Genomic DNA, 26,646 nt, shown 5'->3' on the forward strand with positions numbered 1-26,646 from the left:
CTCCCAGAACACCCAGGGTAACACTTATGTTTACCAGTTTATTAAAGGGTATGGTAAAGGATACCGATCAACAGCCAGATGAAGAGGTATATTGGGCAAAGTGTGGGAAAGGGGTAGGAGCCTCCAAGCCCTCTCCAGCTATGCCACTCTCCCCCCATCTCCATGTTCACTGACTCAAAAGCTTTCCAAACCCAGTCCTGTGGGGTTTTATGGAGGCGTCATTACATAGTCATGATTGACTAACTCACTGGCCATTCTCTGGTTCAGCCTCTTCCTTCCTGGGATGGTAGGGGTGGGACTGAAAGTTCCAAGCCCTGGGGCACCTCAGGGTGACTCAGTGTGTTAAGCATCCGATTCTTGATCTCAGCTCAGGTCTTGATCTCAGGGTCCTGAGTTCAAGGTCCGAGTTGGGCTCCCTGTGGCGTATAAAACCTACTGAAAGTTCCAAGCCTCTAATCCTAACCAGCCCTCCTCATTAGGTTCCCTAAGGGCTTTCCAAGAGTTAACCATATTGAAACAATAAAAGTCACCTTTATCACCCTTATCCCAGGAAGTTTCAAGGGCTTTAGGAGCTCTGAGCCAGAAACCACGGACAAAGATCAAATACATATGAGAAATATATCTGGGTCATTTGAATGATCAAATACATGTTTCTTATGAATCACAGTATCACAGTCAGTTAAGACACTGTGATGTCGCACAGTGCGATGGTGATAGGGCCGGGGCACCACTGAGGTCAGAATGTCAGAGTTCTTTCCCTCTTATCCCCTCCAAATTCCTTTGTCCAGTGAGCGCATTGAGCACCTCAAATGAGTCTGGTACTATGCTGGGCATTTCACTTCCCTTACCCTAGTTCATCCTTGTCCTGCCCCAGGACATGAGTGTTAAACTCACTATAGCACAGATGGAAAAACTGAGACTCAGAAAGGTTAAGGAACCCCGAGTTTGGGACCGATGCCTGATTATCTCCTGTGGCCAAGAAGCAAGTGGTGTTTCAGAGGTGGGCACCCGTCTGCAGTGACAGTTTTTTTTTCCCCTGGGAGGGAGAGAATCACCCAGCTCCTATGACCTTCCCACACCCCTCACCCAGTGCCACGCTGAGGGCACAGGGCCATACCAATTAACCCCTGTGCTTCTCAGGCCGCCACAAAGCAAGTGATGCTGTATTGGCTGCAGCAGCTGCAGATGAAGCGCTGGGAGCTCCACAACAGCCCGCCTGCACCTCCCGCCGTCCCTGATGCCACCCTGGCTGGGAATGGGCCTGCCCTGCGTCTCGAGCTAGGTACCCAATGGGTTTGCCTCCTGCCCACACACCCAGGGTCTTGGTGACAAACCCTTTCCCCTCCTGTTGGGAGTGAGTGGGAGGAGCCTCTGCTAAAGAAGCAAAGAGCCAGGGGTGCCTGGGTGGCTCAGTCAGTTGAGCGTCCAACTTTGGCTCAGGTCATGATCTCACGGTCCATGGGTTCGAGCCCCACGTCGGGCTCTGTGCTGACCACTAGCTCAGAGCCTGGAGCCGGTTTCAGATTCTGTGTCTCCCTCCCTCTCTGACCGTCCCCTACTCAAACTGTCTCTCTCTCTCTCAGAAATAAATAAAACATTTAAAAAAAATTAAAAAAAAAAAAAAGAAGCAAAGAGCCAGGGTTGTGACTCATGATCCGTTAGGACACAGTGTTGTGTCAAGGGCAAGAATATGCGCCCTGAGGCCAGGACAGCTGGGTTCAAATCCTAATCCTGTGTGGTCCTAAGTTGCTTAATCCTTCTGAGCTTTCGTTTTCCTTCCATATAAAATAAGCCTAATAAACTATACTGACTTCTTAGGGTTATTATGAGAATTAAACAAGTCCATACTCCTTAAGTGGTTGGAGGCACGCTGTGCATTGTCAGAGCGCAGTAAGCATCAGCTACGGTTTTGATGACCTCCATGGGAAGGTCCGAAGAAATGAGACTCTCATGGGGTTGCTGTGCAGAAGGGGAATGAGAAAATGCAGTTATTGTTGCTGCCTCCTACACAAATGCTTCTGTGTGTGAGTTGGGTAGGTCAGTGAGTCTACCCGTAGTATTCCCTTGAGGCTGAATCCTTCACCTCCACATGGCCTGCAAATGAAGTTTCCTGATCCCAAATCCTAGAACATGCAAGCATGGAGGAGTCCTGGAGATCACACCCTCCGCCCCCCACGCTGCAGCCAACAATCTGCTTCGCGGGAGAGAATCAGGACAGACCACCCCCAGCTGCCCTGTAAAAGCTCAGAGCCTTGTCTCAGCTCAGAGCTGCCATGTGTCTAAAATGCCTCATCCTCGGGTAACAGGGAGACCGAACAGGCCAGGGCACGACTTGTGGCCAGGCGCCTCTAGAACTCTGTACCCACGTGTTTTGTGTGTCCCAAACCGAATTCATCTGCCCTTGGCCATCTGCTCCCCCGGTTTCTTTCCCATTGTTAAATGGCCCTTTATTTACCCAATCGTTCCGTAATGGGGGGCCGCTTTCGGCAGTCTCGGCTAGCCGTGCCATCGGTGTCTGCACTCTGGCCTAGCACCGGGCCGCCCCCTCCTCGCTGCTGTGCCTTGGCTCAGGCCTCGCAGCCCCTGGCTGGAGAAACACAGCAGCCTCCTCACCCGTGTCCCGTGCCCCAGTCTGCCACTCAGACCCATCCTCCCCACTGCAGCCCGAGTGAGCTTTCTAAAGTGACAGCTGGAGCCCCGCCCACCCATGACGCAGGCCCAGCTTTTAGCCCAGGGCCCATCCTCCCTTGGCTCACCTCTACATGCTCACCTCACACCGTGTGCACTTCGGCAGCAGCAGACACGTGTCTGCCTGGCAAACCCCTGCTTGTTGTCATAGCCCCGCTCCAGTCGCCTCCCCCTCCTGCCAGCCTCCCCTTTGAAGCCTCCCAGGGCCATGCCAGCTGGACTCTGTATGAGCCCTCGATGCTTTCTTCATGTGGTTCCAACAAGGCCTGTCACCCTGTGTTCTCATTATAACATCCTTGCCGGTCCCTGCCCTCGGGTGGGGGCCGTGTCTTTTTCATTGGTGTCCCAGTGCCAGGTGCCCGCCTGGCACATTGGATATTTGTGAGCAATTGCATTGGATTCTATAATTAAATGAGGAAAGGAATATAAAGCCCTTAGACTAATGCCAGGCCCACAGTAAGTGCTCAATACATGGTAGCCATCCTAATAACTTGCTGTTATATGTGTATGGGTACATTATACTCTTAACATAACTACTCTTTTCAGTTGTTAATAGAAATTATCAGTCTTTTCTTCTGAGAACCTTCTGGGTGTTTCATGCGTGTAAGAGCTTTCTTTGGGCAAGGGTTGTTGGTGCCTCTGCACTTGCAACCCACCCTCTCTCTGCCGGAGAGCCAGACAGCCCTGGCCGTGTGGGAAGCTGCAACGTGAGTTGGTACAGTTGTCCAAGATCAGCCTCAGATCTGAAGCAACAAGAAACCCTCCTGATGACAGAATTCTGGTGTGTCTGGAACTGAAATTGGAACTGAAATGGCTTTGGGATCCCATAGGTTCTTCTGCTGTGCTGAACCCTTTCTGAGTTCTTGAATGCTGTGGCTTTGGTGGAGCACATTTAGTGAGCCTCTTCAGGGCCAGCCTCTGCTGGGGACGGTGGGGGAGGGGGGGAAGGGGGGGAGCGATTGCCACAATGACCAGGGCACCAGTCTCCCAAAGAGGATCCCGTCAGGAGATGCAGGAAGCTGGGATGTGGGCCTCTCCCAAAGCCTTCGCCCTCCTAGATCCGGTCCCCTGCGGAACCTTCCCTGGGCCCCCGAGAAAGATATTTCTGGAGTTGGGAGCGAGCAGGCAGGCCTGGATTTGCTGTGTGGACAGGGTTGCCCCACAGTCAGTCCCCACCCTTCCTGGGAGGAAACAGCCTCCTCCCAGGACAGTGAAAACCAACAGACTCACATCTGCCTTTGAGTCACAGACACTCCATCTGGTAAAAAGTGTTCTATTACTGCTGTTGAGCAATCTGCAAGGCGTGCTGTCTGCAGCTCTTAAGCATTTACACCTTTATTTTGTGTTTAACCAAATGTTGGTCTCTATAAGAGCTGAGAAAGATCAAGGGCAAACCAACAGACTGGTAATAATATGTTGCCAAAGTAAGACATGATTTACACAAAATAGCACTTATGTAAGTATATATTATCATAAAAATATGCATACCACTGACACTGAGAAATTTCTAACACTTTACTAAACATCAATCTTATGAGGTAGTGTTGTACCCATTTTACTGAAGAGGAAACTGATGCTCCCAGAGGCCAATAGACCTACCTGGTCAAGGTAGCAGAGCAAGAAAATGTCCACGCTGAAATTTGAACCTGAATCTGCAGGCTCCTAACCCCCTCCTTATGCTGAGGAGGCAACCGCCATGTCCAGGGCCCTACAGGGAAGTGACTTGCTGGCCCAGGCCCTTTGCTTGGGCAGTGACTTCCTACTGGTGATGGAGCGGCCCCTGCAGCTCAGGCAAAGGGAGAATTCAAATAGGCGCCGCTGAGAATTTCTTCTCACCGAGGGTGTTTCTCCAGGTTGGAGAGGGGCCCAGAGGCCCCAGACCAGAGCCTCGGGTCACCAATCCTGTACCTACGGGAAGAGCTAACCTTCACTCTGGCACCCCTGTCTCGCACCACCCATCTCTCGCACACCTCCTCGCACTGGGAACCTTCCCACGGGGCCTTCCCGGGCAGCCCCTCCCACCTTGGAACCCTCCGCCTGAACACAACCTGCTCTGACAAACCACGTGGCGTTAGTGGAAAAGCAAGGAGCTGTGTTTGAGTGCACGGCCCTGCCACCAGCTGTGTCACCCTGGCCACGAAAATCCTTCTGAGCCACTGTTTCCTCACTGGCGAATGCAGCTGGTGGGTGACATTTACCCCCAAGGCTTTAGTTCATGTGGCCTCAGGGTAGATTTAGGGCCAAAGATGGACATTAAAGGAAGTCAGATATTGGCAGTTAGGGAAGTACTTGCTAAGACATTAAAAATCTTAGACAAATTGTACATTTTTTGTTATGAATGAGGGAGAATAAAGATGGTTAAAGTATTGATAAACAAGAAAAATGTATTATTTTGAGTCAGCTCAAAGCCTACTTTTACAAGATTAAAGTCCACAGAATGGGCCTTTTATGGTTTTCTAAATATTTTCATATACTTTTCCTCTGAAGGAGCAGGATGGAGAGTATCCTTCCCATTTTAAAAGTGTGGAACCATGGGGCGCCTGGGTGGCTCAGTTGGTTGAGTGACTTTGGCTCAGGTCATGATCTCATGGTTCATGGGTTCGAGCCCCGCGTGGGGCTCTGTGCTGACAGCTCAGAGCCTGGAGCCTGCTTTGGATTTTGTGTGTGTGTCTCTCTCTCTGCCCCTTCCCAGCTCGCTCGCTCTCTCTCTCTCTCTCTCTCTCTCTCTCTCTCAAAAAGAAACATTAAAAAAAATTTTTTTTTTTTAATTTTAAAATGTGGAACCTGGGGCCAGAAGAGAAAATGCAATTTCCAGTCTGGTCACAGCACCCTTCTAACAGAAACATGGATTGGCTTCAGATTTTCCAACACCGCAGCTGTAATGCAGATTCTTTGGGGCTTTTGCTGAAACCCCAAGGGTTCCCATGGGTCCAGCCCGATGAGATCCCCTGTTAGCCCCACCCCACCCCCGGCCATTTGTCCTTCCCAGCCCCACCCCTCTGTTCCCTCCTCGCATCCTCTGCTCTGGATCTGGAACCCCTCGCTGCTGCCTATACTTACGCACTCAGAAAGATCCTCCCCGACGCCCTCAGCAGGTCAAAATCCTTTCCAGCCCTCCAGGCCCTGCTCCAGTGCCCTTCCTCCAGGAAGTCTTCCTGACTTGCAGTGAAACCATCTGTCTCCATCTCCCAGACCTCCCCTGCACTTCGCCTGGCCTGCCCTCCAGCTTCTGCTCACTTGGTCTACCTGAAGCGCACACTTCTCCCTGCTCCTTAAGCTGGGAGCTTCCTACAGATTGATTATCTAACTTTCTCCAGCTCCACCAGAAACCTCAGGGCAGATGCCAGAAGTGTTTGGCGAGAGAGTGAATCAAAGAGAGGAGCTCAAAAGAAGACTTGGCATTGCCAAGTCCCAGCCCTCTGCAGGATGTGACCGAGCCTATTAGGAATTAAATATATTGATTACAAAGTCTGTCTGTGAGGAGACAGAACAACTCCCCCGGCCCTGGCGGTTACATTCAGTGCTTTTGCACCTGCACCCTGTTTGAAAAGGGAATGCAAAAGTGAAGTTCCCTCTCCGCCTACATTTCCAGCCTCTCTGTAAGAGGCTCCTGTGGAAGGCGACTGCTGCCCTCGGTGTCGCAGGAGCTGCCTGGTCCAGATCCTGCCGCCCAGCAGGTGGCCTCGATTCTCCTCTGCTTTTTGTGACGCTCAAAGCTAACTTCTAAATATTTCACCTCCTCTCTCTTCTACCTCAAATAATGTTTCCTTAGCCTTGAAATGTCCCTTAACGTTAAATGTTTTGAAGCACTCACTGTATAAGAATCATTGCAGAACATTTACAAAAAGTAGAAAAGTGGAAGAAAAAGTAGCCGTAATCCTGTCACCCAGCGACAGCCAGTGTTCATATCACATTATGACACCCCCCCCCGCTTGCCTTTTATTTAAATGTAGTTCAGATTGTATAATAATACCAATGCCCCACCTTGCTTTTTGGTACTACGTACTGTGGCCCTAAAGCCTCCTTGTGATAAAGTCTGCTTATAAACTTCTACTTTTGCTGAGTAGACATTATTTTTCTGTTTATGAAAAATAACTCATGTTTAGTGTAGACACTTTGGGCAAAAACACAAAGCGATAATGAGGGCAGCCTGCTTCTGGTCCCACCATGCACCTCTGACCTCTGTCCATACCACAGTGTATTTCTGTGAGACTTTTTCTCTGCAATTGAGACCATGCTCTAACCCAAGTTTTTTACTAGTTGTTTTTATATCCCACACCTGTACCTCTTAGGTTTTTTTTTTAATATTTTTATTTATTTCTAGGAAAGAGAGCGAGAGACAGCATGAGCAGGGGAGGGTCAGAGAGAGAGGGAGACACAGACTCTGAAATAGGCTCCAGGCTCTGAGCTGGCAGTCAGCACAGAGCCCGACGTGGGGCTTGAACCCATGAACCTCGAGATCATGACCCAAGTGAAAGTCGGACGCTTAACCGACTAAGCCACCCAGGCGCCCCTGTACCTCTTAGTTTTAAGCATTCTTCGTTAGTGTTGTTTTAAATGGCTGATTATTATTTAAATGGCTGATATTCCACTTTCGGAAGGTATCATGATTTATTTAACCCCTCCCCAGAACTTGACTTCCAGTTTGAGGGAGTTATTTCCAGTGTGAGGCCAGACGGTGCTGGGATAAACCTCTTGGTTCATAAAGCTTTGTCTGCATGTCAGGTAATGTTTTTAGGGTAGACCCTCAGATGTAGAAGTATCAGCAGTTCTACGTATTTTAGTGAGGTTTTCAGGAAGACGTTCTCAGTAAGATGCGTCATTTCCCTGGGAGAACATTTAATGAAAAGCCTGCCTCCTTGGCTGCTCTCAACCTGCAAGGAAGGCTTGCTCAGGCAGCCCACCGACTCCCCCCTGCTCCCAGTGGGAGCCGAGCCCAGCGCACCCCTGTCTCATATGCCCAGATGCAGCGATGAATGATTGCCCTGTGTCTCTCTTCCCCAGAGCAAGAGGAAGCGGAGCTGGACGGGTTCCTGTGCCCTGTGCAAACACCCCCCGGGCTCGTGGGTGTGGCAGCCGCCTCGCAGCCGGCACCTGCCGTGCCCTCCGCCCTTCAGAATATTTCTCTCAAGCATCTGGGAACTGAAATACAGTAAGTGCAGTGGGACTGAGGGCCGGCCACCTTGCAGACAGCCCCTCCTTTGGAGCTTACAGTGATCTGGTGTGATCTCCGCAGGGAGGTGGGCCCGGAGAGCGGGAGAGGGGCTTTGTTTCTAATTCATCACATCGGCCCTTTAAAATATTACATGTGTGCTTCTGATTGTGAAAGTAGTGCATATTCTTTGTAGGAAATTAGAAATCTAGAAAGATATAGGTTTTCAGTTACCTATGATCCTGTACAGCGTTCTTAGCTTGTGGTATATCTCTTTCCTCTGCGTTTTCTGTACATGTATATGCATAACTGAGGTCATGCTGAGTGTAATGTGATGACAGTGTCACAGTGTCTTCAGATGTGAAACACATCAAATTATTAGCTTTTTTTTTCCCCAGAGTGACTTATACAACCTACTTTTTAAAAAAAAATTTGAGAGAGAGAGTGTGTGCAGGTCCACAGCAGGGGAGGGACAGAGAGAGAAGGAGAGAGAGAATCCCAAGCAGGCTCTGTGCTGCCAATGCAGAACCTCGTGTGGGGCTTGAACCCACGACTCCATGAGATCATGACCTGAGAGGAAATCAAAAGTGGCACACTTAACCAACTGAGCCACGTAGGCACCCCTGCGACCTACTTTTTAATTTTTTTTACCCAAGTTTTATTTTATTTTTCATCTCAGTAAGTGTACTCTTTAATCTCCATACCCTATTTCACCCATCCCCCCACCCCCACTTCTCCCCTCTGGTACCCATCAATTTGTTTTCTGTAGTTAAGAGTCTGTTTCTTAGTTTGTCTCTCTCGCTCTCTTTTTTTTCCTTTGATCATGAGTGAAATCATATGGTATTTGTCTTTCTCTGACTGATTTACTTCACTTAGCATTATACTCTATAGCTCCATCCATGTTATTGCAAATGGCAAGATTTCATTCTTTTTATGTCTGAATAATGTTCCGTGGTGTGTGTGTGTGTGTGTGTATATATATATACACACACACACACCACCTCTTCTTTATCCATTCATCTATCAATGGACACTTGGGCTGCTTCTATAATTTTGCTATGGTAAATAATGCTGCTATAAACATAGGGCTGTATGTGTCCCTTTGAATTAATGTTTTTGTATTTTGGGGGTAAACACCTAGTAATGTGATTACTAGATTGTAGGGTAGTTCTCTTTTTAATTTTTTGAGGAGACTCTATACTGTCCTCCACAGTGGCTGTACCAGTTTACATTCCCACCAACAGCACAAGAGGGTTCCCTTTTCTCCACATCCTCACCAACACTTGTTTCTTGCGTTTTTTATTTTAGCCATTCTGACAGGTTTGTGAGGTGATATCTCATTATAATTTTGATTTGCATTTCCCTGATGATGAGTAATGTGGTGCGTCTTTCCATTTGTCTGTTGGCCCTCTGGATGTCTTCTTTGGAGAAATGTCTGTTCCTGTCGTCTGCCGTGTTTAATAGGATTATTTGGTTTGGGGGTATTGAGTTGTATCTGTTCTTTGTATGTTTTGGATATTAATCCTTTATTGGATATGTCATTTGCAAGTATCCTCTCCCATTCCATAGGTTTTCTTTTAGCTTTGTTGATTGTTTCCTTCACTGTGCAGAAGCTTTTTGTCTTGATATAGTCCCAGTAGTTTATTTTTGCTTTTATTTCCCTTGTCTCAGGAGACCTATCTTAAAAAATGTTGCCACAGCCAGTGTCAGAGAGATTACTGCCTGTGCTCTTTTCAAGGACTTTTATGGTTTCAGGTCTTACATTTAGGTCTTTAATTCAGTGGTCCAGTTTCATTCTTTGGCATGTAGCAGTCCAATTTTTCCAACACTACTTATTGAAGAGACTGTCTTTTTCCCATTGTATATTCATTCATTCTTTGTCGAAGATTAACTAACCATAAAATTGTAGGTTTCTTTCTGGGTTTTCTATTCTGTTCCATTGATACATGTGTCTATTTTTGTGCCAGACCCATACTGTTTTAATTATTGCCACTTTGTAACAAAGCTTGAAGTCTGGAATTTGATACCTTTAGTTTTTTTGTTTTGTTTTTTTTTAAATTCACTTTTTTTTGTTTGTTTGTTTTATTTATTTATTTCTAGGAGAGAGAGAGACAGCATGAGCAGAGGAGGGTCAGAGAGAGAGGGAGTGACAGACTCTGAAACAGGCTCCAGGCTCTGAGCTGGCAGTCAGCACAGAGCCCGAGGCGGGGCTCGAACCCACGAACCGCGAGATCATGACCCGAGCGAAAGTCGGACGCTCAACCGACTAAGCCACCTGGGCGCCCCTTAAATTCACTTTTTAACATGGGGCTCCTGGGTGGCTCAGTCGGTTGAGCGTCCGGCTTCGGCTCAGGTCATGATCTCATGGTTCATGGGTTCGAGCCCCGCGTCAGACTCTGTGCCGACACCTAGCTCAGAGCCTGGGGCCTGTCTTCGGATTCTGTGTCTCCCTCTCTCTCTGACCCTCCCCTGCTCACGCTGTCTCTATCTCTCTCTCAAAAGTAAATAAAAACATCAAAAAAAATTTTTTTAAATAAATTCACTTTTAACGTGTAATTTACTGTACGTTGATCATTTCTCAGCTACTTTTTCATTTATTATTCATGTATTATATATACAATTTCCCACTAGCAGGATCTGATTTAAGTAGTTTATAAGAAGATAGCGGTATGGCCTGAACTTTAGAGGCTAACTGCCTGGATTTGTATCCTGGCTTCACCAGTCATAGGCTGTGCTGTATTAGGTAGCTTGTTTGATTTCTCTGTGTTTCACTTAAATTGTCAGTAAAAGTGAATACAATAGTGCCTGCCCTACAAGATTAGTGTGGGAGTTAAATGGGTTAATGCATACAAATTGCTTTAGAACTGTGCTTACCACTTTATAAGTATTGTTTGCTGCTATTATCATTTATCTAACCAAAGAGAAGGAAGCTTTTGGGATTTCAAACTGTATCCGATACTGATCCTGTTGGGGGTGCTTATTTTCTCTGTGGACTTCAGACAGACAGGGACCTCTTAGGAAGCAGACTAGACTGTTCCCTGGACTTGGATTAGAGACCCCTCACTCTGTGTGGCTCATTTACAGAATTTCCCCTCGGCTTCAGCATTTGAATTCCCTCAAGTCACTAGGGGGGTGGTGATGCTGCTCCCAGGAGAGAAGCAGGGTTTTGGGGAAAGATAATAAGTGTCCTTTAGGGCCTGCTGGCTGGGGGTAGAAGTGGCCTGAGAGGCATATGCATGGAAGGACTTGGAAACTCAGGAGAGAGATCTGAGCTGGAGAGAGAAATTTGAGAGGTGAGCCCCCTGGCATGAGTGGACAGAGGGTCCCCTGCAGGGGAGCATCCCTCAGGCGGAGCTGGAGGGAACTGGGTATGCTGAGAGCCTGCTGTGGAAGAGGAGGGGCCGAGAAATCCAGCCATCCCGCTAGGGTGTACCCAGTGGGGACTCACCATACTTAAGCCAGATCTGTGCCTAATGACTGCCACGAAGAGCAGAAGTGGAAGAGAGAACATGCAGAGACAGAAGGGAAGGAAGTTTCAGAGGATCAGTTGGTTACTTCCGTCCTGACATTTGTAATAACCCACAGAAAATGTGAGTACAAGCAATGGGCTACTTGCCCTGGGCTGCTGCGAGCCCCTGCAAGATCGCGCCTGCTTCTGTCTCCCAGGGCCCGGGCCCTGGCTGTTCTTACTGCTTGCTGTGGGATCTGCCATGAGCCCGGGTCATACTCCAGGCAAGGGAGTATGGGTGCTTCCAGAGCACTGTACTAGGTGCTTGGCACTGGCACGGAGTTGTCTGGACCAGCTTGTGAGGTGGTGTCATAATGGCTAAGTTCTCAGACCATGGAGTTAGACATTCAGGTCTAATGCTCAAGTCCCCCACTTATGAGCTCTGTGGCTTTGGTTACTTAGCCTTGCTGAGTCTCAGTTCTCCTCTCTGTACAATGGAGGTGGTACTAGTACCTTGCTGGGCTGGGGGGAGGATTAAACAAGTTGAATTACTAGTGTTAGCTTAGCACCTGGCCCATGGAAGGGTCCAGCCATTGTCTGCTGTGGACATGATCCTCATCCCCACTGCAGATAAGGAAAGCCTGGCTCTGGGAGGATCAACGGCTTGCCCAAGGTTATCCCTCCAGAGCAAGTCTTATGGCCACTCCGCCCAGCCGACCAGGCCCTTCAGACCTGGAGCCAATCCCACACTGAAAATGACCTATCAACTGCTCGGTGCAAGGTCAATAAATTTATGAAATGGAGATACCTCTTCCAAGTTCAACAGTTCAGCTGGGCAGTGGCCATCTGGGCTGTGTTAGTAGTTAATGAGCATCTGTCTCCAGAGGTGATGTGTGCTAGAGCTTAGAAGGCCCTTTGCTGCCCTGCAGTTGGGGTTTCTGTACCCTCTTCTCTCCCAGAGATGACTGCTTTGAGCACCTGGATACATAGGGGAGGCAAGGGGACGTGTAGGCAGCAATGATGGTCACCCACCCAGCCAGCGCCTCTGGCCATAGGAAAGTGTTCCTGAGTCCTCTCCAATTGTGTGGCTGTGATTTGTGAGATACACGTAGTGGGGCTCGGCACAGGACCCAGCAGAAAGCGGTACTCAGTAAATAGTGCTCCTCAGGACCACCATTTTCTTTTTAATATGACCACTACCCTTTTATTTGTAGATGAGGAAAGTAAGAACTGGGAAGGGGAGGTGACTAGGTCTAGGAGTCAGAGATACCTTACAATAGAATCTTTTTTTTTTTTTAATGTTTTATTTATTTCTGAGAGAGAGAGAGAGAGACAGTGTGAGCAGGGGAGGGTCAGAGAGAGAGGGAGACACAGAATCCGAAACAGGCTCCAGGCTCTGAGCTGTCAGCACAGAGCCCAATGCAGGGCTCGAACCCACGCACTGTGAGATCATGATCTGAGCCAAAGTCAGACGCTTAACCGACTGAGCCACCCAGGTGCCCCCCTTACAATAGAATCTTAATAACAACAGACAACAGGGTGCCTGGGGGCCTCAGTCGGTTGGGCATCCAGCTCTTGATTTTGGCTCATGCTCTCTCGGTTTGTGGGTTCTAGCCCCTTGTCAGGCTCTGGACTGATGATACAGAGCCTGCTTGGGATCCTCTCTCTCATTCTCTCTCTGCCCCTCCTCCACTCATGCTCTCTCTCACTCTCTCTCAAAATGAACAAATAAAACTTAATAATAATAATAATAACAACAACAACAGCAACAACAACAGAGCAAAAGAATCAAAGACCAAATTTCAAAGTCAAGCATTCGGAATGCTGAATTCTAATTTCTTCTTTGTTCTTAATTTAGCAGTAAGCTCCTTGGAAACCAGGAAATGATTAGTGAAGGTCACAAGGAGAATAGATCTGCGTGGGGAAAGAGAGCAATCAGTGAAGGATCCAGGAGGGGTTTGGAACTTTCTTCAACAGAAGTAGGGAGCCACTGATGATTTTTAAGCAATAGTTACAAAACAAGATGAAGGTTTCAGGAGAGTTAATTCAGCAAGTCCATTCAGCATGCATTCAGCACATAGACTGTAAGCGCCCTCGATGTTGCAGGCGCTGTGCTAGGCATTCAGAGTCTTTGAATGGGGGCACCTGGGTGTCTCAGACCATTGAGTGTCTGACTCTTGATTTCAGCTCAGGTCATGATGTCACAGTTGGTGGGATTGAGCCCCGTATTGGGCTCTGTGCTTATAGTGCAGAGTCGGCTTGGGATTCTCTCTCTCCCTCTCTCTGCCCCTCCCTTACCCATATGCATGCATGTGCTCTCTCTCTGTCTTTATCTCTCTCTCAAAAATAAATAAACTTAAAAAACAAAATATTATGGGACACCAGGGTGGCTCAGTCGGTTGAGCATCTGACTTTGTCTCAGGTCACGATCTCACGGTTCCTGAGTTCGAGCCCTGCGTTAGGCTCTGTGCTGACAGCTCAGAGCCTAGAGCCTGCTTCAGATTCTGTGTGTGTCTCTCTCTCTTTGCCCCTCCCCCACTCATGCTCTGTCTCTCTCTGTCTCTCAAAAATAAACATTTAAAAACACACACACACACACAAACACAAAATAGTTTAGTGAACAGAAAAGGCAAACATGCCTGCGCTCCATAGAACTTGGGCTCCGGCAGTGGGTTTGGGGGTGGGGGAATCAAGCTTCTACTGCTGATGAGCAACATCACGTGTGGAGGGCGGGAAGTGCGGTGAGCGCACGAGAGGGGCGAGGCGGGTGGGGAGCGGGAGCATCTGGCAGGGGGCCTGGAGTGCGGCATGACTGGGGCTGAGCACGCAGCCTGGGCTCTGGCGACGGCAGGGGGGAGGGGCGGGGGGAGCCCAGGATGGTAGCCTCATTCTCCTCTGTTTTCCTTTCAGAAACACGATGTACAATATTCGGGGCAACAGGCAGGCCCAAGGAACGGGCCACGGACCTCCAGGGGAAGAGTCTCCACTGAGTGAGGAACCTCAGAGGGCAGAGCAGCCTTTACCCTCTGACCCCAGCACCCCAGGTGAGCCCTGCCCGGGTTTGAGCTGTGCCTTCAGAGACCAAGCGAGTGCCCTCTTTCCTCCCCGAAAACCAGCATTTACGCTTTTGTGTGTCAATCGGGCCACTCCTCTTGGTTCCTGTGGGCCTGGTAGTGATGACTCCTTCTTTTAGTAATATCATTGTGGTCAAATATGCATAAAATTTACCCTTTGAACCAATTGTAAGTGTATAGCACAGGAGCTTTGGGCACACTCACGCCAACCACCGCCGCCACCCAGCTCCGGAACTCTTCCTCATCCTCCCAGACTGACGCTCCTGCTGTGATTCTTGAAGTAATGAAAGAAAATATTTCTCACTTCTTTAGTACTTTTTTTTTTTTAATTTATAAGCAAATGATATGAAAACGCCTGTGTGGGCTGATCAAAATCAGACCCGTGCCTGAAGAAGCATCCATCCTGGCCCTTCCACAGCACTCTGTTATCTCACAAAATGTGTGAGTGGCCCGTGCCGTCACGGGGATTGGGCTTCTTTTGCAATTAGCATGGGTGCTCCCCGCCCCCCCAGGACATACTGTAACCTAGAAATGGAAGAAGAGCAGCTGAGGCAGCCCCGTGGGGGCTTCTGGAGGTGGGGGGGGGGGACCCCTGTACTGCGGAGCAGTGACTCCAGAGAAAGCTCCCCTTTGGAGCAGTGTCTGGTGAGGCCCCGCGGGTCACAACGAATAGTCCCAGAGGGGATCGGTGCTCTATCAGATCAGCAAGAATAAAACCAGCACCTACATCTGGCACGTGCTTTGTGCCAGGGCCGCTCTACTCACTCTTCCCTTTGGTAACAGTTTTATTAAGAGATAATTCACATACCAAACAGTTCACCCATTTGGACTATACAGTTCACCATTGTCTATTTTATTTTATTTTTTAAAGTTTCTTTATTTTGAAAGAGAGACAGAAAGAGCACAAGTGGGGAGGGACAGAGAGAGGGGAGGAGAGAGAGAATCCCAGGCAGGCTCCGCACTGTCAGCACAGAGCTGGGCCCAAACCCACGAACCGTGAGACCATGACCCAAGCAGAAATCATGCTGAGGCAGCCAGGCGCCCCCCACCATAATCAACTTTCGAGCATGCGTATTATCCCAACAGGAAACCTTGCATCTTCCAGCTCAAGGCAACCACCGTTCGACTTTCTGTCTCTGTAGATTTGCCTGCTCTGGATTGTTTGTATAAATGGAGTCTGCAATATGTGGGCCTTCAGGACTGACTGGCTCCTGTCACTTACCAGAATCTTTTCGAGCTTCCTCCGTGTGCACTATGCACCTCACCTGCAGTAACCCCTTTAACCCTTCCAACATCCTGAGCGCTTATTGGATAGCGTTGTTGTTCCCGTTTACTGAATGACGGAACTGAGGATGGAAAAGCGAAGCGACTCGCTCATGGCTGCACGGTGGGTGCGGAGCTAGGGTTCAGGCCCGGCACTCTGGCCCCATACCACCGCCTGAGGCCTCATTTTCTAAACCACTGATTTTTCAAACTGCATTTCTATCGCCATGACTCCTTGACCCCCAGAAACAAAATCTAATATACACAACAGACTTGAGGCAGGGGTGGGAGTCTGGGCTCCCCTCGGCTCCCCACCCCTTCCCTCCCAGTCAGCCCTGCCGCACTCCAATGAAATCCTACAGCACTGATTGAAAACTACCCTCCTGGGCCTCGTTTTCTCCAACTGCAGAATGGGCGTACTGACCCCTACCTTGCCTATCCTCATGGTTAGTGGACAGTAGTGTTATCAGAGGGCCCAGGGCTACAGGGAGCCCCCCTGCTCTTCTATACCCCGTGGCAGGAAAGAGAAAGAGGCATTGCATTTTTTGGAGCTCTGCGGTCTGGTTTTTATGCAGCACAACTGGATTTCTTTCAAGCCTAGAACAAGCCCATTCTGTTCTTGTACCCACCAAGGCCAGGGAGTTTCTGGCCTCCATTACCTACTAGAGCAGTTTCTTCTCTGTTCAAGATTGTTTGACTGGCCCCAGAAGAAATGTGCTGAATGACTTGGCTCACCCTCGAAGCCCTCGCCTGGGGTCCCATACCACATCATTACAGTTAACACCCTAGTCCCAAGAGGATTGGGGACAGCTTATTAAAATATACATCCAGGGGAAAGTAAATGAGTAATTGGGGTTAGGAAATTAAAATGAGATCAAGATAAGATCCTATAAAGTAGCAAAGAGTGGGCAACAGCGTGCCCCTGAGCTTCTCAGCAGCCAAGGCAAAGAGGGAAATTCAAGTGTTAGGTGATTTCCAGTGTCCATAACATATATTTTCTTGGAAAAAGCAAAGCTTTTTCTTGCACTGTACGCAGAGGGAATTTCTTCTTCTGAGACCTTATATCAAGCACGACATGTATATACCATGTCAAACAAGAAGTCTCAAAAGTCTCTTGACCACATAATCAGGCCATTAAAATGTCCCTGGATGCATGGGGCACCTGGATGGCTCAGTGGGTGGAACGTCCGACTTCAGCTCAGGTCATGATCTCACAGTTCGTGAGTTCAAGCCCCGCATCGGGCTCGCTGCTGTCAGTGTGAAGCCTATTTAAGATCCTCTGTCCCTCTCTCTCTGCCCTTTCCCCACTTGCCCTCTTTCAAAAATAAATAAAACATTTAAAAAAAATATCCCCGGATGCAGGCTGATGGCAGACCCTTTACTGAAGGATAGACTGGAGGCAAGGCAGAACAAGACAGAATGGGTGAGTGACTCTGATGTTGGATTTGAATTAAGAATAAAATAAAAATGAAACGAAATAAGAAAGTCAGTACATGTTTTCCGCAGAGAGCCAGGCGGTAAATGTTGGAGGCACTGTGGAACGTACGGTCTCCATTGCCGCACTCAACTCTGCCCTTGTGGAGGGAACAGGGCACAGATAGGGTACAAACAAGTGAGTGTGGCTGTGTTCCAATAAAACTTTATTTACAGAAGCAGGCTGTGGGCTGGATTTGGCCAGTGAGCCATTGGTTGCTGCTCCTGGCTCTCGAGAAAATAAAAGAACTGTGTAGCCTTGGGGTGATCAACTGTGCGAAACAGGTGTTCTAAGTTAGCTTGTAATAAGAATCAAACAAGAGGGGCGCCTGGGTGGCTCAGTCAGCTGAGCATCTGACTCTTGATTTCGGCTCAGGTCATGATCTCAGGGTCGTGGCATCAAGCCCTATGTCGGGCTCCACACTGAACGTGGAGCCTGCTTAAGATTCTCTCTCGGGGCACCTGGGAGGCTTAGTCGGCTAAGCATCCAATTTCGGCTCAGGTCATGATCTCACAGTTCGTGGGTTAGAGCCCCACATCAGGCTCTGTGCTGACAACTAGCTCAGAGCCTGGAGCCTGCTTCAGATTCTGTGTCTCCCTCTCTCTCTGACCCTCCCCTGCTCACGCTGCCTCTCTCTCTCAGAAATAAATTAAAAAAAAAAAAAAGATTCTCTCTCTCTCTCTCCCTCTCTCTCCCGCCCCTCCCCCGCTCATGCTCTCTCTTTCTCTCAAGTTAATTAATTAAAAGGAAGCAAACAAGAGTTGGAGTTACTCTCTGGGGCAAGGTTGCAGAGTACAGATCCTCCATAGTCCTGTCTATGAACAGCTCTGCGTACTTTGGAAATCGCCCAGAGGGTAGAAGCGGGATCCTGGAATAAGAAAGAAGACATCCCGGCAGGGCTTGTGCCTAAGGAGAGGGCCGCCTGCACCAGCAGTGTCACAGGAGATCGCCCACGCAGGCGAGGGATCCCAGAGCAGGAGACAGGCACGCTTTAGAGGATGGGCTGAAGGACCAGCCGGTACAGTGTAAATATACAGCCAGATGGCTCTCAATGTGTGAGCCCCGGGCAACTGTGTCAGCATCCTCTAGGAATGTCTTAGAAATGCAGATTCTCCATCCCTGGACCAGGCCTATTGATGAACAGGCTGGGCGTAGGTCCCAGAGTCTGTGTTTCAGCCAGACCTCCAGGGGCTTCTGAAGCAAGCTCGAGTTTGAGAACCACTGAGGCCACTAGTCATAACCTCTGTGTTCCTCCTTTTGAAAGATGCAGCGGATTCTCCAAAGCCTATACCCAAGTCTTCTCTGACCGCCAACCTCATTCAGAAAGCCAAGCGCCAGCACAACACCTTCCCACTCTTTGCCGAAGGCCTCACACGAAGCCGAACCGCCCAGGAAAAAGCGGTGGCCTTGGAGCAGCAGGTTCTGGTGCTCACCAAGGAGCTCAAGTCTCAGAAGGTGAGCTCTGTCCCCAGAGAGGCCCCAGGCTCCAGTGGACCCCTCTGGGCCCGGAGCCTTTGAACTTGACCTGGTACGTTAGACTGGCCGGTCATAGGCCAGTCTGTGGTCCTTACCAGCCAAACCGCTGGTGGTTGAAAATGCTGTGCTGTTGATTACTACGGGACATATGACACTGAGACTAGGTGACGGAAGGCCCTCAGGGGCAGGTCTCTGGAACGTACTTTGTAATTGCTCTTGGACTCCTCCTGGAGGACCGTACACGGCCTGTCCCCACTGCAAAGGGGGATAGCATTTGGAGGAGGGGGTTGGGATGCAGGGTCCTGGGAGGGGCCGCCCAAGTTGCTGGTGGCTGGTAACAGTGCAGCTCCCTGCAGAATTGTCAGAGGACAGAGAGCAGGCAGCTCAATGCAGCTCTGGGGATCAACCAGGCCCGACAAAGGACAGTGATCAGGAAGACTTAGGCTTAATAGAGAAGGTAATTATAGCAGTTCAATAAAAGAAAGAGTCACATGGTCATTGTAGAACACAGATTGCACACATACACAGGCATTCAAACCGTCCTGCAACCCAAAGAGTAAGTCATGTTCACATTCCGGGGCGTCTCTGTGAAGTAGTGAGTCCCATGGCCGGGGCCTAAGGGAGACCGCAACCAACACTGGGCTCTTTTTGGCACGATAAACGTGGTTATGTTAGCGCGCTTGTTACTGAAAACCTCAAGGGCTGTGCCTGGTGATGCCACACCGGCGCCACTGAGACCCCACACTTCTCTTCATCCGAGAAGAAGGCCCAGGTTTTCATGTTTGAGCTTTGGCTGCCCTGCGTCTTTTTCTGCTTTGTCTTCCGGCTCTAACTCCTGTGGAAGTGGGGATACACTGCATTTACCTGTGAATAGTCTCCTTCCTACACGTGTGTCCTCCTCCTCTCTGCCGCTCTGTGCTTGGAGAAGAGAACCCAGAAAAATGCTCTCCCTACCTAGTTTTGCCCTTCTCTGCCCTTTCTTGCCCTGAGCTCATACCAAGGCCAGTAGCAGAGGCTTTACTCCTGGCTGGTCAGCGGAAACATGTAACGAGGCAGCCCGTGACTGAAGTTCTCAAGGGAGGAAGTTCATTCGTTCGCATGTCCTCAACCTATTTGTTTTTTCGCCAAGTCCTTCCTGAGGACCTGTGGTGTGAACACAACATCCTAGGTGCTGGAGACAGTGAAAAGGGACCCAGGCCCCGCCCCTACAGGGCTTGCATCCCATGGCAGAGACAGGCGGTGAGCACACTAGCACCCACATGTGTCGTCAGTGTGTGAGGTCCCCTCCGATGCCACTTAGCAGCCCAGCTGTCTCTTCTCCCATCATCCCCGTTCCCGTTGCGGGGCGGCCAGCGGTCCTGAGAGCTCGGAGGGCATGCGGCTGGCCGGGAGCGGCTGCCGACCCCTGGACCGGTACAGGGTAGGTCCCAGGCTGAACCTGGCCAGGAAAAGAAATCTGGACGTGAACTCTGCCTCTCCCTTCAGCACACCTTCCCCTTCCTTCTAGGAATTATGGGCAGCCTCCTGTGGCTTGGCCTTTGTTTCGAAGGTGTCAGGAATTGTCGAATGAAGGAGAGAGGCCCAGGAGACCTAGATTTCAGTGAGGTTTGCCCCTGGAGAATGTGCCATGCATTCTTCAGTAAATGAAGGCAAGCTCTTGGAGATTAGTAAGGCCCACCCAGGCTGCTGACAGCTCTGGTGACAGAGTGAAAATGGCAGGAGGAAGTTGTTCAAGCATTAAAGGACCTGGACTTTCTTTTTTTTTTAACGTTTGTTTATTTTTGAAAAGGAGAGACAGAGTGCGAGCAGGGGAGGGGCAGAGAGAGAGGGAGACACAGAATCCGAAGCAGGCTCCCGGCTCTGAGCTGTCAGCACAGAGCGCGACGCAGGGCTCCAACTCACAAACTGGGAGATCATGGCCCAGGCCATAGTCAGACACCTGACCGACTGAGCCACCCAGGTGCCCCAAGAACCTGGACTTTCTCACTAGTTCACTCTCCTGGCCTGAGACAGACAATCAGGATGGGGAGAAAGTCTTGCAGTTTCACTTTTGACTCGGGATGAGTGTCTTGCGTGTTCTCCGGCCCATCTCTCACACGTGGGAGACTCTGAGCACAGCCGGTGTCGACTGCAGGTCTGGCCGAGCAAGTTTCTTAACCTCGCAAAGCCTCAGCTTCCTCCTCTGTACGTGGAGTTACAGCTGGGCTCACTGGAGGGGCCTGTGTCCAGATTTGTAAAGCCCAGTGCCTAGCACCCAGCAGCCGCCCAGCAGATGCAGGCTTTGAGGCTTTGAGCTGTTATTGCAGCAACCTCCTTGTTGGTTCCTAATGGCCTTACAAGAAGTGTAAGGCCACGTTCCTCTGCGGGGCTCTGTGAAGACAGATGGGCGCCCATGACGACCTCCAAGAAATGAGTGGCATGGCGGTGATGGGCGAGGGTCAAGTCTTCATCCCACATTAGGTGGGGGGCACCCCAGCACTACAGATTCGGGTTTTTAACTCCAGCCCAGATACCAAAACCAAAGAGAGGAAGGAAAAAAACTCGATTTTTGGCCCGCAAAACCTTGGAGCGCCCAGCAGTGCCCCAGACACACAGAAATGGCAGTCCGAGGGCCCCTGTCCATCTGAGACTCTCTGCGCCCAGTTCTGCAGCTGGGGGAGCAATCTCTGGACTTCCCTGGGCCCACATCTGCAAGATGCCTTCCTGTGTCTCTTCAGTGGGAGTACTCTCTTTCTGCCTGAGGGTGCAGGGGGACGTGGGAGCTGGAAGGGGGAAGCAAGTCTTGTCCGGGCTCAGCCACCCAGGTGGTCATTGCCAATAACGATAGTGATTCTCCAAGAATCTGTATCTCAAACTCTGGAGGGCACAGAGGTACACTGGGTCCCTGTCCTTGGGTAAGGAAGAGCAGATAAGAGCACGCATGAGTGGTGTTAAGTGTGGCCGCAGCTCTGTGCTAAGGCTTTCCATGCATTATCTCTAATACAACAGTTATCAGCCCCCTTTTCCTGAGGAGAAAACTGAGGTTCTGAGAGGTTCCGGATGCCCAGGGCCTCCCAGCAGCCAAGACAGGTTTCACACTCTGCTTCTAGGGATTCTGCCCTTTTTACCATGCCATGCTTAAGGATCTCAGAGAAGATAGGTGACCGGCCTGAGGTCACGCAGCTGGAAGAGCCAAGACTGAGAGCCTGTTCTCCCAGGCCCAGGACTCATCCCAGCCCAACTACCTCCTCCCTGGTCTCCAGGTATAGCCCAGCATCAGACATGAGCCCCAGAAGTGCTCTTCAGAAAACCCAAACGCAGTCCTTGTATCTGGTGTCGTATTAAACTATAGGGCCACTCCAGTACCCATTGAGCTATCTGTCCCAGGCCCTCGTGGTGCTGGCCCCACAAGAGATTTGGACTCCCCGAGGTAGCACCAGATGGCTGCTTGGCCGGGTGACTCAGGTTCTCAGCGTTCACAAAATTGCACCCAACCTGAAGGCTGTCCGCTCTGGCAGATGGAAGCCCGTTGTTTGTAGTGATGTTGGCCATCTGTTGACTGCCGGGAATGATGAACCCCTCCCGGGCCCTATCTGGGGTCAGGTTAGCTCCCTCGGGATAATCTGTTTAGGAAACTTGTTGGGGGCAAAGTGCAACCACATACTTCCTTAGAACCCCAGCCAGAAACCTCAGTGTACACTCCCCGTATATAGAGTTCAAAGATTTCAGTGGAGAGGGAGGGTCAAGAGGGAGCCTGGCTGTTTCCGCTTGGGGAGGGACACTTGCCACCCTTTTTCTTTCATCCTTTAAGTGGCTCTCTGAGACATAGGGATCACGATCTCCATTTTACATATGACAAAGCCGAAGTTCACTTATCTGAAACACCCTCATTAGATACCCCTCCATGGACCTGGAGTGCAACCAGTCCTCCTTTACCTGCACCCTGCTGGCGCCCAGCCTCCTAGGGGTCAGTGGCTGGAGGGCCAGACTCTCAGTCCAGTGCCCCATCTCCAGCAATGTGAGGCCCATCCACCTTGATTTAGTGAGTGATGAAAGTATTGACTCATTATTTAATAAGGTAAAGGATTAATTTTTAAAAGAGGATTTGTTGAATTTTAAACATTTAAATAATCAACTACACTGCAATTAAAAAAAAATTTTTTTTGATAGAATGACAGTTTGAGGCCAGTTATCAAAAGTCGGAAATGGACCAAACATTGGTTTGATTAAGAAATATTAAAAGTAGCAGGGTGCCTGGGTGGCTCAGTCAGTTAAGCATCCAACTCGTGATTTCGACTCAGGTCATAATCTCACGGTCCATGAGTTTGAGCCCTACACTGGGCTCTATGCTGATAGTGCAAAGCCTGCTTGGGATTCTCTCTCTCCCCCTCTCAGCTCCTACTCTCCATTCTCTGCCTCTCTCTCAAATATATGTATGTATATACATATATATATGTACATATATATACGTATATATATATACATGTATATATACATATATACATGTATATATATATATACATTATATATTATCAAGTATAATATATATATGTATATGTATATATTAAAGGTATCATTTGCTCAGCTCTTCTATTTCTGAGAATTGGTTCTAAAGCACTGCTTATAATTGCAGGGATTGGAAACAACCTGGATATGCCTCCTTGAGGGTAGGATAAGGGATTTGTGGGTCCATACAGGGAAAACCCTTGCACTGTTGCAGTAATGGTCTTGCTCAATGCTGGCAGCTTGGAGAGGTGCCTTAGCATATCACAGGGCCCAGAGCTGCAGAAGAGGATGTATCACAGGCTTCCCTTTTTGTTCTCAGTATTTCTGTATGGTGTGTGTGTATGTGCATTTTTGTGGCATAATGGCCCCAGGTTCATCCATGTTGTAGTGTGTAACAGAACTTCCTTCCTTTTTCGGGCAGAGTAATATTCCACCATCTGTATATGCGGCATTTTGCTTACCCCTCACCATCAGTGGGCATGTGGGCTGTTCCATCTCTTGGGAGCTGTGTGAATAATGCTGCTACGAACATGGGTTATTTCTGTTTTTAAGGAAATTGGAAGAAGTGTTTCAGTGCAAAATCTATTAACCTCCCATCATGGAGAAGTGGAAGACCCTAGATCAGGAGTTGGGGTTCCTCTCTTATGGTGTGTTTTCCCACCTGGGGGGGGGATCCACCAAGTCCCTTTAGTCTTCTTCCTTCTCCCTTCTTGGTCTTTAGTGTCCTCACGCACTCACAGCAAGGCGGCTTGACCAGGTGGGCTCCCCCGGGCCTGCCAACCTCCAGGTTTCCTGAATCCGAGGTCCACTCGCACTCCTCATCTCGTGCTTCCTGCTCCAACTCCGTCCCTTCCCTGGTTCCTTTCTCCCTGTCTCATTCTCTCGTGGGGCGTCTGGGATGGGAGGAGGGCCTCTTGGGCTGGATGTAGGAATGGGGAGGCAGCTAGATATAATGAAACGGGCTTCAGAGTTGACTCTCCCAAAGCTGGCAGAAAGACACCCGCCTCGGACAAGTCTGAACAGTAGTGTCTGCTGGTTGTTTAGCCTGGCAGTTCCCAGGGTAATCTCCACATTGCAACTGAACCAGAAAATGGTGTCAGCTTCTCCTGGAACCACAGGAATGGTGAGCTCTCTCAGCAGAACCTGAGAAGCTAGTTCATTCCAAACATTCCAGTTTGGTTTGCAACCACCTCCCCACCCACCTTCTGGCCACACCCACCGATGCCCACAGCCCCACACAGGCTCTTTCCTTCCTCTGGGCCTTTGCTTGAGCTCTTGACTCGAGCTCTTGACTCAGCATGTGTGGAAAGCCCTTCCACCCCTCATCTCCTACTTGCTGCTTGGCCGTATCCGGCCCTCCTTATTCTTCACAAATCAGTTTAAACTGTTCTGCCTTTCTGTAGGATATAATGGTCTTCCCTCACCTCCATCCCAGGGAAGTCCTTGCTCTCTGCTCTGTGTCCCCACAAATACCCTTGCTTCCCTCTTTCAGTAAATCACTGCATTTCAGTGGTTCGCCTTCGCTCCCACCAGCCTTAGTGGTTCTTGAAGGTGAGAGCTATGACGACTCCCCCTCTAGGCCCCAGCACCCATCCCAGGGCCTGGCACCGAGTGGGGCTTCATAAAGTTTGGATGGAGGGAGGGAAGGGAGAGAACCAGAAGAGGGACAGTCCACGGTACTGAGGTTTCACAAGATGCGTGCTAATTTGATCTTGCCATTAATTTCTCATATAAAGCTGTGGTTAGGTGCAGTTCTCTTCCAAAGTGGACTCATTCGCAGCAATAATCCTATCCAGCTGATTCATCCAGTTAAAAGCTTTGGCATGGATACAGGTAACTTGTCTCTGGAAACCATGTTTTTCCAGATGAGACTAGAATGGAGCATAGCAATGGCCCCAAACCCCTCCCTGCCTACCAGACTCTGAGGTTCACATGGGCCTGGCCACTGGGCTGCCTGGCTTCTGATATTCTTGACTGGTCTTAAATGAATCCATATCCTTGCTTTGGGGCAGCACAGGGCCTGGGGAGGTTGGGGGCTTGCAAGTGTGGGAGCCAAGCAGACCTTGAGTTTCCATGAGAGTCCAGTGCCCCTTCATGGAATAAATAGAGGTCTGTTGCTTCTGAGCTCTCTCAGGCTTTCTCGCACCAGCCCTCCAGGCATTGCTTGGTGGCCCAAGGGCCCGGGTACAGTGGACCGAATGAGGCCCTCTGTGTGTGTTTTAGTATGAGGATTACCCATGTGTTTCCTCTCTAGTGCCTTCCCAGCGCCATTGGTAGCGACCACTTGTCTGCCATATCCAGGATTCTGACCTCAGCGAGGCTAAACAGGGAGAAAGATGGAGATTGATGAGTAAGGTCTGTCTGGGAGCAGGAGGGAAGACCAGTGCTGGCGTGCCGCTTTGTTGCCGCCCCTGCCTTCATGACGACTGAGCACAGGCTTGGGATTTAGGTGGGATTAAACTGCACTCTACTCTGCAGGACATCAGTTTTCTTGCTTCTGAAATGGACATATATTAATTAGTCAGGGTACAGGCTCGGCTGCTATAACAGAGAAGCCTCAGACCACTATGGCCTAAAACAATTTGGAAGTTTATTTCTCTCCTATCTTCTCACGGAAGAAACCAGAGGTAAGTGAGCAGTTCTGAGCTAGTAGTGCAACTGCCGTCCTCAACATACACCTTCCGCACGGGAGCCCGAGGTGGCTGCTCTAGTTCTCATCGTTTCCCAGCCAGAAAGAAGGGCGCCCTGACCAGGGGAGCACATGGGTTTTAAAGGTAAGACCCACAAGCCACCCACCTAATTTCACAAATCGCGCTCAAGCAGAACAGTATATAGCCTTTAGCTGGGGAACCGTGTGTCTGGGTAAACTTTTCTTGAACAGAAGATGAGAGAAAATGAGGTGGCCGAGAGGATGATGCTAGCCTCCGCCCGGGGCTGTTGGGAGAACCAGGGCTAGCCAGTGCCGAGTCTCTGGCACCTCGTGGGCTTTCCCCGAGTTCACAGAGTGCTTCCCTCACCCCGCCCAGGAGCTGGTGAGGATCCTGCACAAGGCGCTAGAAGCTGCCCAGCAGGAGAAGAGGGCGTCCAGCGCGTACCTGGCAGGTGAGGACAAGGACCGGCTGGAACTGGTGCGGCACCAAGTGCGGCAGATCGCAGAGCTGGGCAGGCGGCTGGAGGCCCTGGAGCAGGAGCGGGAGAGCCTGGCCCAGACGGCGAGCCTGCAGGAGCAGCAGGTGCAGGAGCTGCAGCGGCACGTGCAGCTGCTCATGGACAAGAACCAGGCCAAACAGCAGGTCATCTGCAAGCTCTCCGAGCAGGTCACCCAGAACTTCATGCATCCGCCTCCCCGGCCCTCTGTGCCCCCGGGGCCTGGCGACAAAGGCTTCCTGAGCCAGCAGGAGAAGATGGAGCACCTGAAGGTAGGGGCCCCTCCCCACAGGCCCTGGGCCCTTGGGGAGGGCACTGCTCTCAACCCTGAGGGTTTCCTAGGTAGAGCAGGGATACCCCTCAATACTGGAATATTCGTATTTGAAATAGATCTTAAAAATATTGCCGTGTCTTTTTTTTTTTTTTTTTTTTTTTTTTT

The 26,646-nt window shown here is 49.9% G+C and overlaps 1 protein-coding gene and 1 non-coding gene across 5 annotated transcripts in view; one reads left to right on the plus strand and one right to left on the minus strand.

Annotated features, from left to right (window-relative positions):
* The window catches only part of TBC1D2 (TBC1 domain family member 2), a 50,375-nt gene that overhangs the window by 3,627 nt on the left and 20,102 nt on the right, over window positions 1-26,646 (plus strand). For 3 of the 4 annotated variants that reach the window (XM_039234793.1, XM_039234794.1, XM_039234795.1), the window contains exons 2-6: window positions 1,141-1,282; window positions 7,693-7,840; window positions 14,199-14,332; window positions 18,364-18,554; window positions 26,087-26,479. In XM_039234793.1, the coding sequence (XP_039090724.1) occupies window positions 1,141-1,282; window positions 7,693-7,840; window positions 14,199-14,332; window positions 18,364-18,554; window positions 26,087-26,479 (1,008 nt within the window). Of the gene's footprint in view, window positions 1-1,140; window positions 1,283-7,692; window positions 7,841-14,198; window positions 14,333-18,363; window positions 18,555-26,086; window positions 26,480-26,646 lie in introns of those variants that run through there. The other variant, XM_039234796.1, reaches the window with a different exon arrangement.
* Window positions 10,037-10,121, minus strand: TRNAE-UUC. Its single transcript has one exon. It is a non-coding gene; the product is annotated as a tRNA-Glu (tRNA).

This window comes from Hyaena hyaena, unplaced genomic scaffold (genome assembly GCF_003009895.1).
Source record: "Hyaena hyaena isolate Hyena2069 unplaced genomic scaffold, ASM300989v1 scaffold_93, whole genome shotgun sequence".
NCBI lineage: Eukaryota > Metazoa > Chordata > Mammalia > Carnivora > Hyaenidae > Hyaena > Hyaena hyaena.